The sequence below is a fragment of the Hemitrygon akajei genome, chromosome 14, assembly GCF_048418815.1.
Source record: "Hemitrygon akajei chromosome 14, sHemAka1.3, whole genome shotgun sequence".
Taxonomy (NCBI): domain Eukaryota; kingdom Metazoa; phylum Chordata; class Chondrichthyes; order Myliobatiformes; family Dasyatidae; genus Hemitrygon; species Hemitrygon akajei.
Genome location: NC_133137.1, coordinates 103,280,087 through 103,296,815, shown reverse-complemented (window position 1 = coordinate 103,296,815; position 16,729 = coordinate 103,280,087). Strand labels below are relative to the sequence as shown.

The following is a 16,729-nucleotide window of genomic DNA, read 5'->3' as shown; positions in this document are numbered from 1 at the left end:
TAGACATCTGAACCCATGATCTGTTGACTGAGCCACAAAAAAAACAGCTTTCTTTTGAAAACTCAAAAGGTTTTAAATGTCAGTTATTCAGGAAAGGACAATAGACAATAGGTGCAGAAGTAGACCATTCGGCCCTTCGAGCCTGCACCGCCATTTTGAGATCATGGCTGATCAATTACTATCAAAGCAAGGAGCTACAAGCCAGTTAAGCTAAGCACCTAGCATTGGAAAACATGGAGAGAGGATTGTGGAATTGAGAGAAAATACTAGGCTGCCACACTTACCATGTCCTATTTGTACACAGCTATGACATCTTCTAGCTGCCGGGAAACCTACAGTTTAAAAACAAACCTGGTTACGACCTAACTATGATGAAGGAAAGAAAGAGGGAAGGGACAAGAAATCAACTAGAACCATACAGCAGATCCCTTAAAGCTATTGGGTCTGTACTGACCACAAAACACCCATTTTACACTGATCCCTTTTTTATTTTCCCTACCTCATGGATAAAACCACCAGAAATTTATCATTACACCAAAAAAAAACCAATAAATATAGTGCAGTTAAGGATTTCCATCCAAGTAATGCAAACACAAAATAGCTGCAGTAAACTCATCTCCATCAGTAATCTGACAAAGCAATCAAAGCTGCCTCTTCATGTAAAAAGCACCCATCTTCCCATAGCCTGTTGATCAAATATTCCCTCATCTTCGAGCTCCGTCCTGGTCTTGCTCCACAATCTCTTGCAACTTTATGATTACTGCTGCTCCGTTTGGAACTTTCCTTCTTCGCTGACATCTCTCCTTCTAACCCCAGTAGCTTCAAAACAGCAGCTTCCTTACCCCCACAGCTTTCGGGATGATCCAGACTCTCAAAGTTCTTCCTGAAACCCAGCTTTTCAATAAGCTTCTAGGTTTTACTCTGAATGTCTCCCTCTGCGACTCAATGTCTATTTTTGAAAATATGTAACTTGCGCTAACGGGGCAGCACAGCAGTGTAGTGGTTAGCACAGTGTTTTACAGTACCAGTGACCTGGGTTCAATAACCACCACTGCCTGTATGTTCTCCTTGTGACCACATAGGTTTCCTCCCACAGTCCAAAGATGTACGGGTTAGTAGGTTAACTGGTCATTGTAAACTGTCCTGTGATTACGCTGGGTTAAACTGGGGGATTGCTGGGTGGTGTGGCTTGTAAGGCCTACTCAGTAATGTAGCTGATTTTACTATATGGTTTCAAACACATTTTAAACTGATCATTTAAAGGGGATTGATCCCATAAACAAATTTACCCTCTCACTGTGCCTGGGTTCCAATACAGTTTAAGATGAAGTGTCACTTGGGCAGTGTTCAGCATCTGTATGAACTGAAGACCAAACAACGAATGGGATGTTTGGGTCGGAGGTGGGTAGTGGTGGAAAATTAACAGGAAAAGGACAGAAAACTTGAAAAAGCAAACCTAAAAAGCCCTTAAAACAGTACCAGCTTTATTCCTGTCTTTTATCTTTTTCTAATTATTTACAGTAGATTCCAGACTTGCCTGTTCGCTCCTGTGGTTTTGTTTGTATCTCCTCCCAAGTATTAGTTTCCAAGTTATAGGCATGTATCTGAAAATCAAATAAGCAGACAGTCTTAGAAGCATCACTCCTTCTAACAGCTCCCTGTACTTAACCTAGCATAGGTTCTGTCAGTCCTGATACCAGATTTCTGTATACAGTACCAAGAAGATCATCTGATCCATTGAGCTCTGGCAGCCTAGCATCCAAGTGCTGTTCACTCTGAAAAGCAGTTTCATCCTGCATTCTACATCTATACACACCCGATTTCCATGCCCATTGGGTAACTTCTGATTGTTGTTTCTATTTTCTCATCTGTCAGTATTTGATTTTGTCTGTGATAGCTCTGAAACTTAGTAAAACACAGTGATCCGCAGAACCACAAATACAAGTCACAGCATGCATCTAACTCTTGGTTCCCAGGTATTCATTTGGCATTTCTTCCAGCCCAACTCTAGCCTCTCGAATGATTTAAGCATCACCTCACTGCTGCCCGATTCTGGCATGGGGGATTCAATTCCAGATTTTGTTATTAGTTTAATATTGACCCTGGAATGATTCAAGTAGAACTTCCCCTGTACATTCTAATCCCCACCATTTGCCTTTGAATAGTGATCAACACACCTAGCTAGACCTGTCAGACATTTTCTGCAAAATGTATATATTTATTACAACAAAATAGTTTGAGAACAATCTTCTTTTGTAACCTTACAATTTCTTTTCCCCTATCTGCTTCCATGCTCAACTTACACCCCCACCCCAACCACCCAGGACTGACTTATGGCTGGTGTCTCCTACCTTATTTAGTGGATAAGTTGTCCACGATGTTCCCCCACCCAGGATATATATCCTCTGTCCATCGTGTGCAATTTCATGTCGGTACCTGAAAACACAAATTGTTCCAAACATGTTTATTTGGCTGTACTTCCAAGGCCTTGAAATATTCCTAATTTACTTTCCTGTCTCCAAAAGACTTCTGCATCTTCTTCCACTAAGCTCTGGTGACTGTCCTTTCATCCACACTCTCAGTCAACACTTAAAGTCCTGCCCATCCTCCTCCAATTCCTAGGAACATTTCTTTATGCTTTGTGAGATGGCTGAGGAGACATCTTCCTTCTGATTTGGTTAGTCCTGACGAAGGGTCTCGGCCCGAAACATCGACAGCGCTTCTCCCTATAGATGCTGCCTGGCCTGCTGTGTTCCACCAGCATTTTGTGTGTGTTGTTGTTTGAATTTCCAGCATCTGTAGATTTCCTCGTGTTTGTTCCTTCTGATTGGGTCACTTGCCTTGAGACAGGAACACATATCTAATCTAACACATCCAGGGAGTACTGCACTCTTGGGGTTGTGTCTGAAATCACAAGGAGAAACAACTTGTGCTTTTGAAGTCTCTCCAAATAACTAGTTCTCCATTCCTAGTGGATCTCTACAGCATCATCCAGGTCCTTCGTCCTTCTTAAAATCTGGTGCCTCGAACTGAACAAAATGCTAAAGGTTCAACATGACTTCCTTGCTTTCTGTTGAACAGTAAAAGGCAATGATCCTTTTTGCTTTATAAACATGTTCTGCCACCAAGTAATATTGTACGCTTCTGGATCTATTTTTGCACCCACTTAAACTTCCCAACACTGAACTTTATTTGCCATGTGCCAATCTATTTCACAGCCTGTCAATCTCCTACCAAAGTCTGTTACATTTCCAAATTTGCTGTCATCTGCAAGCTTCAAGAATGACTTGCATTCCCAGAGCTTGTACAGTGGAATAACAAAAAATACTAGGTAGCAAATAAAAGAATGCAAATCTTTAGCCAGATCCACAGTATTTTCTGATCCCACTAGATCTGTGGTACAAATAGGGGAACTGGTTTCATCCTCTCGAGATTAGGATCAGATAACAGATGAATACAACCACTACAGCAAGGTTGAAGGTGCAAAAAGGAAGAAGTGATCGCCGGGTTCTCAATTTGGAGCTTACCCAAGCATTCTTGATATGTCAATGGTTCCTAATGGCACTACAGAACTAGAATCAGAATCTAGTTTATTATCACTGGTACTTGTTGTGACAGTTATTGTTTTATGGCAGCAGTACAGTGTAAGACAAAAAAAAATCACAAGTTTCAATAAAAATAAGTAGTGCAAAAATAGTGAGTTAATGTTCATAGACCACTCAGAAATATGATAGCAGAATGTGGGTTTTCAGGCTCCTGTACCTCCTCCCTGATGGTAGTAATGAGAAGCGGTTTGTTCTAGATGGTGAGGGTCCTTAATGATGGATGCAACCTTCTGTAGGCACTGCCTTTTGAAGATGTCCTGCATGGTGGGAAGAGTCATGCCTGTGAGAGAGCTGGCTGAGTTTACAACCCTCTGCAGCTTCTTTTGTTCTTGTACATTGGAGCTTCCATAATTCCAAACAGTAATGTAACCAGTCAGAATGCTCTCCACAGTACATCTGTGGAAATTTGCAAGAGTCTTTGTTGATATACCAAATTTTCTCACTCTCCGAATAAAGTATAGCTCCTGCCACACTTTCTTCATGATTGCATCAATATGTTGGGCCCAGAATGGATCCTCTGAGATGTTGATGCCCAGGAACTTGAAGGTGCTCAACCTTTCTCTACTGCTGACCCCTCAATCAGGACTTATTTCTGCTCCTCTGACTTCCCCTTCCTGAAGTCCACAATCAATTCCTTAGTCTTACTGATTTGGAGTGCAAAGTTGTTCTCACACCACTCAACCAACAGATCTCTCTCACTCCTGTACGCTTCATTGCCATCTGAGATTCTGCCAATAGTGGTGTCATCAGCAAATTTATAGATGGTTCTTAAGCTGTGCTGAGCTACACGGTCAGGAGTGTAGAGAGAGTAGAGCAGTAAGCGAAGCATATATCCTTGAGATACAGCATGCCCGAGGAGATATTATCAGTGATCTGCACTGACTGTGGTCTCCCAATGAAGAAGTCAAGGATCCAGTTGCAGAGGGAGGGACAGAGGCTTGCTGATTAGTATTGAGGGGATGTTGGTGTTGAATGCTGAGCAGTAATCAATAAACAGCAGTCTGGTGTAGTTTTCCTGTTGTCCGGTGGTCCAGGGATGAATGGAAAGCCAGTGAGAATGTAAACACTGTAAACTTGTTGTGGTGGTACCCAAATTACAGTGGGTCCAGGACCTAGTTCAGCCACGAGTTAATTACAGCCATGACCAACCTCTCAAAGCACTTCAATACAGTAGCTGAGAGTGCTTCTGGGCAATAGTTGCTGAGGCAGCTCTTCCTGTTCTACTTGGGCACTGGTATGATTGATGGCCTTTTGAAGCAAGTGGGATCGGTCAACTGTAGTAGTGAGCGATCGAAGATGTCCTTGAACATTCCAGCCAGATAGTTGGCATAGGTTTTCAGTACCCTGCAAGGTACACCATCAGAGCCCGATGCCTTGCGAGGGTTCACCCTCTTGAAGAATGTTCTGATGTCAGCCTCCAAGACAGATTATTGGGTAACCGATACCATGAGGATTTGCACTGATGTAGTTTTATTCTCCCTTTTAAAGTATGATAAATGATGTTCAGATCGGGGAGTGAAGCATCACAACTACATAGGCTGTTAGGTTTCACCTTACAGGAGGTAATAGCATGCAAACCCTGTGTCTCTAACTTCATACAGAATTGCCTTTGCATTCTAATGATGGTCTTCTGTAAATCATAACTGGACTTCCAGAGTTCTGGATCATTGGTCTTGAGCACCTCAGCAGGCTGTGAATCTCCTTGTTCATCCACAGCTTCTGGTTTGGGCACATCCAGGCACATAATCATTTGGCAGATCTTGATAAAATGCTGATGACTGTGCCATATTTATTCAGATCTTAAGATCAATCCCTGAATATGGTCCAGTCCACCAATTTACAGGAGTCCCTTAAGTGCTCCTCCACATTCCTTGACCATAATCTTAATGGTGATCACCACTAGTGCGTGGTCCTCAGTCTCTGGTATACTCCTGGCAAACAGGCAAAGTGTGGGTATAGGATGGCACAGTAGCTGTTCTTGATGATGGGTGTATTAGTGTTCAAGTGTTAGCTTCTATGGTTCTACAGGTGACTTGTTAAGACTGGCTTGGTTGAAGTCCCCCACAATGTTCAGGAAGCATCAGGGTGTGCTGTCTTGTTAATGTTGATTATGGTACCCAGCTCCTCTACAGCTAGTGTAACATCAGCTAGGGGTGGATGTTCAATGCAGCCAGGATGATGGCAGAAAACTGACTCAGCAGACAGAACAAACGAGACTTGACTACCAGATGTTCCAGGTTAGGGAAGCAGGACTGAGACAGAACCACCACATCCGTGCACCACAGTGAGTTAATCATGAAGCAAACACTGCCATCTCCGCCTTTACCTGGCATCGCTGTCCGATCCATGATGTGGAAGATGAAGCCTTCGGGCTGAAATGCTGGGGGTGAGCCATGTCTCTCTGTGCAGAGTACACATCAGTCCCTGATCCCTCTGTTTCTGTAATCTTGCTCTGAAGTCTTCAATTTTATTTTCCCTAAGGCTCCACATTAGGCAGGAAGCTTGTAAGGAGCATGGACTATAGGGCCCTACATTTCAGCTTTACTTCAGGTCCAGCCCAACGGCCTAACTTGCTAAAACAATGGAGAGGAAGCTTCCAGCAGCTACACTCACTCACTGCGTCGCCTGCAGTCTGGAAGCTGTGGATTTTTAAATTTTTTTTTAAAATGGGTAAGTGTTAAGTTAAACATGGCAAAAAAAGGATTAGATTGATCTTGGAGCCGGTTAAAAGGTTGACACAACATCGTGGGCAAAAGGCCTGAACTGTTCTATGTCCTAACCAAAAAAGGACTGGCAGACCGGTGCAGAATTATTCACACCAGTACACTCAAGGCCTCTTAGCAAACTTGAATGGAGCAGGGCAGAAGCACAAGGTTGAAAGAATGTGAAATAAAATTAAAACGAATAAGCAGCATCTGTTCTATTTAATAAAGTAGCAAGAATGAAATGTTAGACTCAATTTATTGATTTTTTAATATAGAGGACTCCTTAAAGGGTGTGGCACGTGGCCAAGTGGTTAAGGCGTTGGACTAGTGATCTGAAGGTCGTGAGTTCGAGCCCCAGCCGAGGCAACGTGTTGTGTCCTTGAGCAAGGCACTTAACCACAGACTGCTCCAGTCCACCCAGCTGAAAATGGGTACCGGCAAAAAGCTGGGGGTTAGCCTCGCGATAGACTGGCGTCCTATCCGGGGTTGGGGGGAGTCTCGTACTCTCAGCCGCTTCACGCCGCGGAAAACGGCATAAGCACCAGCCTGATGAGCCTGTAAGGCTCAGGACTGACTTTAACTTAACTAGCCCCTCATTCATATATAGTTTAATGTATACTCTATCTCACTCGGAAAGTCATTAGTCACATGCAAACTACCAGACAGATACTTCATTGTGGATTGCAAACCAGATCATGAAAGAACTCTGCCGCAAACACAAAAACCAGGCATTTACACCTTAATAGGTCACTCCTGAGTGATGTCACCATCATCTAATAACTAAACTCATGCAATGATGCATCTCAACTTGATATGGCAACTCCTTTGCGCATGACCACAAGAAACTGCAGAGAGTTGTGGACACATTTCAGTATGTCATGGAAACCATTCTCCCTTCCACTGACTCTGTCTACACTTCTCACTGCTCAGTAAAGCCACCAACTTATCAAAGACCCACCCATCCCAGACATTCTTTCTTCTCCCCCCTCCTCCCATCAAAAAAAATACAGAAGTCTGAAAGCACAGACCACAGGCTCAAGAACAGTTTCTATCCTCCTCTTATCAGACTATTAAATAGTGCCTAGTACAATAAGATAGACTTTTTACCTCAAAATCTACCTCATTATGAACATAGCTATCATTTGTCTACCTATATTGGAATTTCTCTAACATTTTATTCTGCAATATTGTGCTTTACCTTGTACTACCCCAGTACACTGTTGTAATGAACTGTATGCAAGACAATTTTGCACTGTACCTCAGAACACATGAGAATAATAAACTAATTTACCATATTTGTTAATTCATCGTCCTCTCTTTAAAGATAGATAACCAAAATCATTATAATTGTACTCAAACCCAACAACATCAGAAGTCTTGGGAGTTACAGTATCTTGACTAGAAAATATTCCACAATTGCTCACCTTTCTTCTGGTAAGTCACTAGGAGGGTTATGTGGTTTTAGTTGTATCCATTCTCGGGCTCTAAGGTCTAATCGGTGCAAGTCTGTGTTGTAAACATAACCAGTTGTTCCACCAAATATATACAGGTAACCATTTATGATCACCATTGCCTGTAAATTCAGAGCAAAGAGAAAGTTGAACAGCTAAGACAATTCTCCAAATGATTTTATGGACATCTTACAGCTCTGGCTAACCAGTCTCAAAGTCGTGATATTTCGTATTTCTCTGTTCGAATTAAGCAAAACTGGCAATTTGCATATGCTGCCTCTTAACTATGTTAGGATGCTATGGTAGCACAGTGGTAAGCGTGACACTATTACAGCGTGAGGCATCGGAGTTCTGGCGTCATCCATTAGAAAGTTAGACCGTTCTTCCCGTGAGCGCATGGGTTTCCTCCGGGTGCTCCGGCATCCACTCACATTCCAAAGACATGCTGCTTAATAGGTGAATTGCTCATTGTAAACTATCCTGTAACTAGGGTTAAATAGGTGGGTTACTGGGCAGTGGCCAGAAGGGCCTGTTCTGCTCTGTATGTGTAAGTACATGCATACTGTGTGTATGTTGCAAGCATTGATGGATAAATTGTAAATCAGAATGCCAAGAGCTGCTCTGTGAAGCAGCTCCCACGACGGGTGGGCAAGTAAATACCCTGTTGCAGAGGAGATCAGATAGACTTGTATTGTTCTGTGCCACAAGTTTTCTACATGTTCTTTTTTAATTTAATTTTTTTACTGCTCACTGATACATTCTGATCTGCATCACTGAATAGCAGACATTAAGACAGACAAAATATCACACATCAACTTCCTTACTCTGAAATTTGACAAATCTGAAATGATAAGACTTCTTCTTTGTTAAAGAACAAAGAACTGCTCCAAATGTTTGGCCAACTTTTATAATCAAAGCAGAGTGCCGGAAATTTTTATTCAAAACTCAGCACTATTATTATAGTTTTTATAATTATATTTTAACCCTAAGATTATGAGTGGCAATGAGGACAAGATGCAGATTGGAAGACAGAGTGAGAAAGGAAAACCCTTTTAACTGATGAGGGAGGATCCCTTTTGAAAGGTGAGAGGAAAGAATGAATGCTTATTGTGTCAATGCTCATTCAATGGCAGAGAATCACTGACCTGCCCATAGATGGGATTGGGTTTCTCCCCTCGACAGTTAAGCAGTGCCCATCGTTTGTAGTTAATGTTGCACACATGTACATCATTCCCACTGCTCTCGCCAAAGGGGACGCCAGTGCCTCCAAACACCAACAGATTATTACCATGTAAAACAACTGTAACAAATACAATATAAACATTGCTAATTTTAGTATTCATAAAAAACTGGACATGACTTTGCAAATTTATGAAACCCTTATTCTGTATCTACCAACAGAGAGCCTACTCAAAGGAGCTCTATACCTAACCCATTAAAAAAAAAGTAACAGAAAGCCTGCTGATCAGATAGAGAAGGAAGATGTACTTGTTTTGAAGGATTCATACCCAGGGATAACCAACTGTGCTAACCTCTCTCCTCCGGATAGGCATTATTGAAACTTCCAAAACTATCACTTCACATACACAATGTACAGCAAGAAACTGCACTCACTCAGATCACATTGTTTCTATCTTTTTTCTGCTCACAGTTTAGAAATAATGAGATTACTGGTTTATCATATCCCATGGTATTGTTTATACAATAACAAACAAGGTCAGAACACACTGTCACCACTTTATTAGGTACACCTGCTCATTAATGCAAACATCTACTCAGCCAATCATGTGGCAGCAACTCGATGTGTAAAGCATACAGGGTCAGTTGTTGTTCAGGCCCTATCAGAATATGGATGTAGTGTGATCGAAGTGACTTTGATCATGGAATGATTGTTGGTGCCAGACCAGGTGGTTTCAATAGAAACTGCTGATCTCCTGGGACTTGCATACACAATAGTCTGTAGAGTTTACAGAAAATAGTGTGAAAAACAGAAAAACATTCAGTGAGTGGCAGTTCTGTAGGCAAAAACTCCTTATTAATGAGAGAGGGCAGAGGAAAACAGACAGATTGGGTCAGGCAACAGTAACTCAAATAACCACACGTTACAGCAGTGGTGTCCAGAAAAGTATCTCTGAATGCGCAACATGTCGAAACTTGAAGCAGATGAGCTACAGCAGCAGAAGAGCCCACTGGGCTCCACTCACGTATCTAATAAAGTGGCCACTGAGTGTACAGTATATACTCAGAGAGGACAAGAAACAGACTGAGTAACAGGCTGTCTGCAAGGATGAAACATCTATTGAAAATGACAAAGAAAACATGGGGTTCTACAGGGATGAATGTCAAGATCATATAGTAATGAATTAGATACACAGGTCAAACACTGAACTGCATGGAATAGTTGCCACAAAAAAAAGGACAAACAGGAGATTGCAATTTGGACAAAATGAATTTGTCAGAAGCCAAGTAATGGGTGTACAAATACAAATGTCATTAAATTCAAAACAGAACAGTTGGGGGGGGGGGGGGGGGAAGCAAACCAAGCAGATGAACTGGATCTGGGCTGGAGTGGGTGTTTGTATAATGACCCAGATTTGATTAGGGTGCTTAAGGTAAAGGAAACCTCAAGAGCCAGTGACTGTAAAATAACAAAATTAACCCTGCAGTTTAAGAAGCAGCTAAAATTCAGCTGTAATAGTATTATAGTGGAATAAAGGGAATTACAGAGGCATGAAAGAGGACCTGGCTGAAGTTGATTGGAAGGGGACACTGGCAGGGATGACGGCAAAGATTGGAGTTCCTGAAGCAATTTGGAAGGTGCAATAAAGATAAAGATGAAGAAGTATTCTAAAGGGAGAATGAGGCATCCTTGACTGACAAGGGAAGACAGCATAAAAGCAAATGAAAGGGCATATAATATAGCAAAAATTAGTGGGAAGGAAGGATTGGGAAGCTTTTAAAAGCCAACAGAAAGTAACAAAAAAAGCCATAAAGAGAGAAAAGATGAAAATTGAAGGCAAGTTAGCCAATAAAAGATACAAAAAAAAGTCTTTCAGATATATAAAGAATAAAAGGCAGATGAAAGTGGTTATCACATCACTGGAAAATAATATGAGAGAGGTAGCAATGAGAGACAAAGAAATGGCAGACAAACTTAAGTATTTTGTGTCAGTCTTCACTGTGGAAGACACTAGCAGAATGCCAGATATGAAAGAGTGTCAGGGGGCAGAAGTGAGTGCTGTTGCTATTACTAAGGAGAAAGTGCTTGGGAAACTGACAGGTCTGAAGATAGGTAAGTCACTGGGACTAGGGTTCTAAAAGTAGCTGAAGAGTTTGAGGAGGTATTAGTAATGATCTTTCAAGAATCACGAGATTCTGGAATGGTTCCGGAAGACTGGAAAATTGCAAATGTCTCTCCACTCTTTAGGAAAACAGGGAGGCAGAAAGAAGGAAATTATAGACCAGTTAATCTGATTTCAGTGGTTGGAAAGATGTTGGAGTCCATTATTAAGGATGAGGTTTTAGGGTACTTGGAGGCACATGACAAAAATCAGCCATGGTTTCCTTAAGGGGGAATTTTGCCTGACAAATCTGTTGGAACTCTTTGAGGAAATAACAGGTAGGATAGACAAAGGACAGTCAGTGGATGTTTATTTGGATTTTCAAAAGGCCTTTGACAAAGTGCCATACCTGAAGCTGCTTAACAAGATAACAGCCCATGGTATTTTAGGAAAGATACTAGTATGGATAGAAGATTGGCTGACTGGCAGAATGCAAAGAATCGCAATAAAGGGGCCCTTTTCTGGTTGGCTGCCAGTGACTAGTGGTGTGCTGCAGGAGTCGGTGTTGGGACCTCTTCTTTTCACATTCTATGTCAATGATTCGGATGAAGGAATTGATGGGTTTGTGTCCAAGTTTGCAGGTGGAGGGGCAAGTAGTGTTGAGGAAGAAGGACTTAGACAGATTGGGGGAATAGGCAGAGGAGTGGCATATCGAATATAGTGTAGGTAAGTGCAATGTCATGCACTTTGGTAGAAAGAATAAAAGGTGTGGACTATTTTCTAATTGTGGAGAAAACTAGAAGTGCAAAGAGGGTTGGTAGTCCTCATGCAGGATTCCCTAAAATGTAACTTGCAGGTTGAATTGGTGGCAAGGAAGATATATGCAATGTTAGCATTCATTTTGAGAGGAATAGAATATAAAAAACAAGGATGTATTGCTGAGGCTTTATAAGACCTCATTGCTGAGGCTTGATCAGATTGCACTTGGTGTATTATGAGCAGTTTGGGGCCCCTTATCAAAGAAAGGATGTGCTGGCATTAGAGAGGGTCCAGAGGAACTTCACAAGAATGATCCCAGGAATGAAAGGGTTAACATACAAGGAGCATTTGATGGCTCTGGGACTGTAGACGCTGGTGTTTAGAAGGAAAGGAGGATCTCACTGAAGCCTATCAAATATTGAAAAATCTAGACGGTTTCCAAAAGTGGGGGGAATCTTGGACCAGAGGGCATAGCCTCAGAATAGAGGGACATCCATTTAGAACAAAAATGAGGAAAACTTTCTTTAGCCAGAGGGTGGTGAATCTGCGGAATTCATTGCCACAGATGGCTATGCAGGCTAAGTCACTTGATATATTTAAGGCAGAGGTTAATAGGTTCTTGATTAATCAGGGCGTAGGTTATGGGACGAAGGCAGGAAAGTGGGGTTGGGGGATAATAGATCAGCTATGATGGAAAGGCAGAGCAGGCTTGATGGGCCATATGGCCTAAATTTTCTCCCATATCTTAAGCTCTTAGGAATTCACTTCTACAAAGAAAGAATGGAATATAAACAAAAGTCCATGAAACCAATATTCAAGCTTTGCTTGGACTTCCTTGAAGTACCAGGCAGTGTTTTGGTTGTCACATTATAACAAGATATTTGGAGACATCAGACAGAGCAACACCCAAGATTCAAGAGGAACTGCGCAAGTCAGGCAGCATCTATGGAGGGGAATAAAAAGTCGATACTTCAGGTCAAGATTCTTCATCGGGACTGGAAAGGAAGGGGGCAGAAGCCAGAATAAAGTGGTTGACAGAAAGGGAGAAATGCAAGTTGGAAACTGATAGGCGAGCCCAGGTGAGGGGGGGAGGGGATGAGGTAAGAAGCTGGGAGGGAATAGGTGGAAGCAGTACAGGGCTGAAAAAGGAATCTAATGGAAAAAAGGGAAGGACACAGGTAACCAGAGGGAAGTGATAAGCAGGTAAGGAGAAGGGGTGAGAGAGTATTTAAAATGGGGAATGGAAAGGAGAGGAGGGGGGAGTAATTACTGAAAGATTTCCAGCATCTGCAGGATCTTGTGTTTATGATTTGGAGACATTAAAGTGGATAGAAAAATAATTTATAAGGATGGCAGAAATGCAAATGTATAACTTCGCAACAATCAAATCCCTGGGTACTTCTCCTCTAAATGACAACCTTTTAAATATTTAAGAATTTTAATCAATAGGGCACTAAGTTTCCACTTGTGGAAGAAGCAAAATTAACAGCCATCAATATATTGCCACTAAAAATCAAGTATATTTAAAAACTGGAATGTACACAGTCCAATATCACAGGCAGGTAGCACAGGTGCATTTGCAATGAGACTAAATAACTGTGGGAGAAAGATTACCTGCACAGAGTTAGACAAGGACGTTGCAAGGTTGCTTTATTGCAGCCTAAACACCACAACCTTACCACTACTGCCTTTACTCCTGACTCAATAAAATCTTATCTCCAAAGACGAGTAACCCCACCCCTCTCACTTCCCAATCATTTTATGCCTTTTACAAACTATCATTGGCTAGTCAGTGTCTAACACTCTTTGCCAATGAATCTACACTCAAGGTATTTGCTTCCAATCTTCAACACTGACACATAAAAAGGTGAGCAGAAAATTGTTTAGCTGAGATATCAGCAGTATTTAAAATGTCATGCAATAGGATTCAAATGCTTAACTTTATGTTCTGCAGTCTATAGAGGTTTCCTAATTGTTGGTGTATTACAGAAATTACTGAAACTTTGAGCACAGATTAAGATACTCAATTTCTTGAGCCCATCCTCGTCCAGCTGATGTTTTTAATTCCACAACTGCAAATGTGAATACAGCAGAGAAGTCTGGCCTGCAAAGATCTGTTCATTAAATCCAAGTCATTTTATTTCACTAAATAACAGCATCACTTGTATCTCACACATAGCAGTGTTCAAAAAGACCATTCAGCCCATTCTTTCCTACTTCAAGCAAAAGGGAAAAGCTGGAAACAAGCAGCACTTGTGGAGAAAGTATGAAACAGGCTGATGACAACTGGAAAGGTTGGCATTCAGACTGCTAGCTCTTCTAATCTTTTATTACCTTTATTGCCCTCTATAAAGGGGGAAAAGGAGTAGAGGAGTTGGCAGTTGAAAGTTTGAGAAGTGAAGGTGTGGGGGAGATGTGGCCTTCTGTCTTTGGAGATAAGACCTATACAGCCAAGGCAGTTAATGGTAAGTCATACTGTAGACTGTATTGTTTAGGTTGAACCTAAGCAACTTTGCATCATCCTTGTTTTCATCCAAGTAACCTTCCACTGTTTTCTCCCACACAGCTATTTAGTCTCACTTCAAATGCATCAAGTCATTTAGCTACCATTGAAGGATATTAGTGCCATTCACTTCCAGTGGTAGGAAATTCCACATTGAAGCTGCTCAAAGAGCCTGCCAGAGGTGGGACATGAGGGCCATGGCTCCTGCACTCCGTTTCATAGACAAAGATATAAACGCTCAATGGATGGCAAAGACTTGCCAGACAACAGCAAACAAATCCTAAATTGTAACCTCTTTGGTATTGTGCAAACATGCATGGAATTATCACTTTTCCATCAGTCACAATGGCAAGCTTGTACAACTAATCCAGAAGCAATAAACATTTTTATCCAACTTGATGGCATATTAGTTTGACATGCAAAGATTTCTTTATTAAACCCAAGTAATTTTATTTTATGGTAGCCTCCAACCTGATGACATGAACATTGATTTCTTAAACTTCTCGTAACTGCCCCCCCACTTCCCCTTCACCATTCCCCATTCTTGTTTCGCTCTCACACCCCCTCTTCATACCTGCCCATCACCTGCCTCTGGTGCTCCTCCCCCTTCCTTTTCTTCCATGGTCTTCTGGTCGTCTCCTATCAGATTCACCCTTCTCCAGCCCTTTATCTCTTTCACCAATCAACTCCCTAGCTTCACCACCTCCACCGGTTTCACCTACCACCTAGTACTTCTTCCTCCCCTCCCCTCCCCCTCCTCCTTATTCTGACTCATTCTTCCTTCCTTTCCAGCCCTGAAGAGTGGTCTCGATCTGAAACATTAATTGTTTATTCCCATCCATAGATGCTGCCTGACCTGATGAGTGCCTCCAGCATTTTGTATGTATTGCACTAGATTTCCAATTTCTGCAATACCTCTTGTGTCTAACATTTTTCTAATTAAAGTGTTCTTTGGAAAGACAAATCTAAGAGTTTAATGCTGTGCATTTCTTCCTGCAGCAAGTCAAATAGGTAATATCCAAAAGTCCTAAATCCCTAACTGAGTTTGAAAGCAGCTTGAATGATTATGAGTGAATTGCTGGCAGTACCTGACATCGATGCAAGCTCCCTGGGCATGAATCCTTCTGTACCAACTTGCTGCCAAGTACCAGAGGCAAAGTTATATCGCCAGAGTTCACGGAAAAGTGGGTAGGCTTCATTCTCAGGACCGCCAGACTCTTCATAGTCTGGGTTGTAGCCTCCAAATACATAAAGGTTTGAATTATCTGCAACACAGCGGTGACCACTTCGAGCGGGTGGAGCTACGTGACCTGGTGGAAAGGTGGTGAGGGGGGCAGAAGATGAACAAGGAAAAATAAAATTTTAGCCATCTTGGCAAGATCTGCTCATGTAAATCATAGAAACATTACACAGCTTTCAAAAATGCTACGTCTTTCACAGTCTTAGAGGGGCTCAAAGTATCACCCAATTTTCATTTGGTTGCTTCATTTTTGAGTTTGTATCCTGCAAAACAAATACAACATAAAATCGAAAAGGTATACAAGTATATTAGTTTCAACTATGAGTAGTGGGGGCTATAGGCAGATAGAAAAAATGTTGCATCACTAGCACAACCACTACCCTGGAAAGTGAAGGTGAAGCTGGGGGTGGTGGGGGGGGGGGGTTGATGAAAAGGATGCTGTAACACAGAAAATGCAGCAACCAATTGCTAAATTTCATATTAGCAATGTGCTTATGACCAAATAATCAGTGTTTAGTGATGCTAGCAACGATATATACCAGCAATAACTTACTCTTCCAATAATGCCATGTGATCTTTTATACTCATCCAAGGCTTGAAAGATAGCAGCACTCCCTGAATACAACACTGAGGTGACAGCCTGAATTTGCTACTCAATTCTCCAGAGCAGTTCTTGCATCCACTCCAAAGTTCAGAGTGAACAGCAATACCAAATGAACAACCGTATCTTAAAATACAACATAAATACAAATCCTACTTTAGAAAGGCCATACATCTGTGTGCAAACCAGCAAACCTCTGAGCTACACTTCACAAAATAACGCAAGCATCTCAATAAATTTTCAGAGTGACAGCACATATTTTCTGGTGACTTTCAGAAGTCAGTTGTTGCAAAAAAGAATTTAAATATAAAATAAAAATCAGTTATCAGTCCAAACTTTAATTCGCTCAAGGGGTTGCCTCCAGACAATTAGCTATTAATTTCCTTAGCCAGAGAGTGGCGAATCTGTGGAATTCATTGCGACAGGTGGCTGTGGAGGCCAAATCTTTAGGTATATTTGAGGAAGAGGTTGATAGATTCTTGATTATTCGGGAAATTAAGGGATGCAGGGAGAAGGCAGGGGATTGGTGTCGAGAGGGGAAATGGATCGGCTATGATGAAATGGCAGAGCAGACTTGATAGGCA

General features: G+C 41.7%; 1 protein-coding gene across 2 annotated transcripts in view; it reads right to left on the bottom strand.

The window, feature by feature from the left end:
• Positions 1 to 16,729, bottom strand: part of klhdc10 (kelch domain containing 10) — a 47,658-nt gene that overhangs the window by 4,384 nt on the left and 26,545 nt on the right. For both annotated transcript variants that reach the window (XM_073066829.1, XM_073066831.1), the window contains 6 exons: positions 15,393 to 15,614; positions 8,907 to 9,061; positions 7,735 to 7,883; positions 2,352 to 2,436; positions 1,538 to 1,604; positions 285 to 332 (listed from right to left, as the gene is read on the bottom strand). In XM_073066829.1, the coding sequence (XP_072922930.1) occupies positions 285 to 332; positions 1,538 to 1,604; positions 2,352 to 2,436; positions 7,735 to 7,883; positions 8,907 to 9,061; positions 15,393 to 15,614 (726 nt within the window). The remainder of the gene's footprint in view (positions 1 to 284; positions 333 to 1,537; positions 1,605 to 2,351; positions 2,437 to 7,734; positions 7,884 to 8,906; positions 9,062 to 15,392; positions 15,615 to 16,729) is intronic.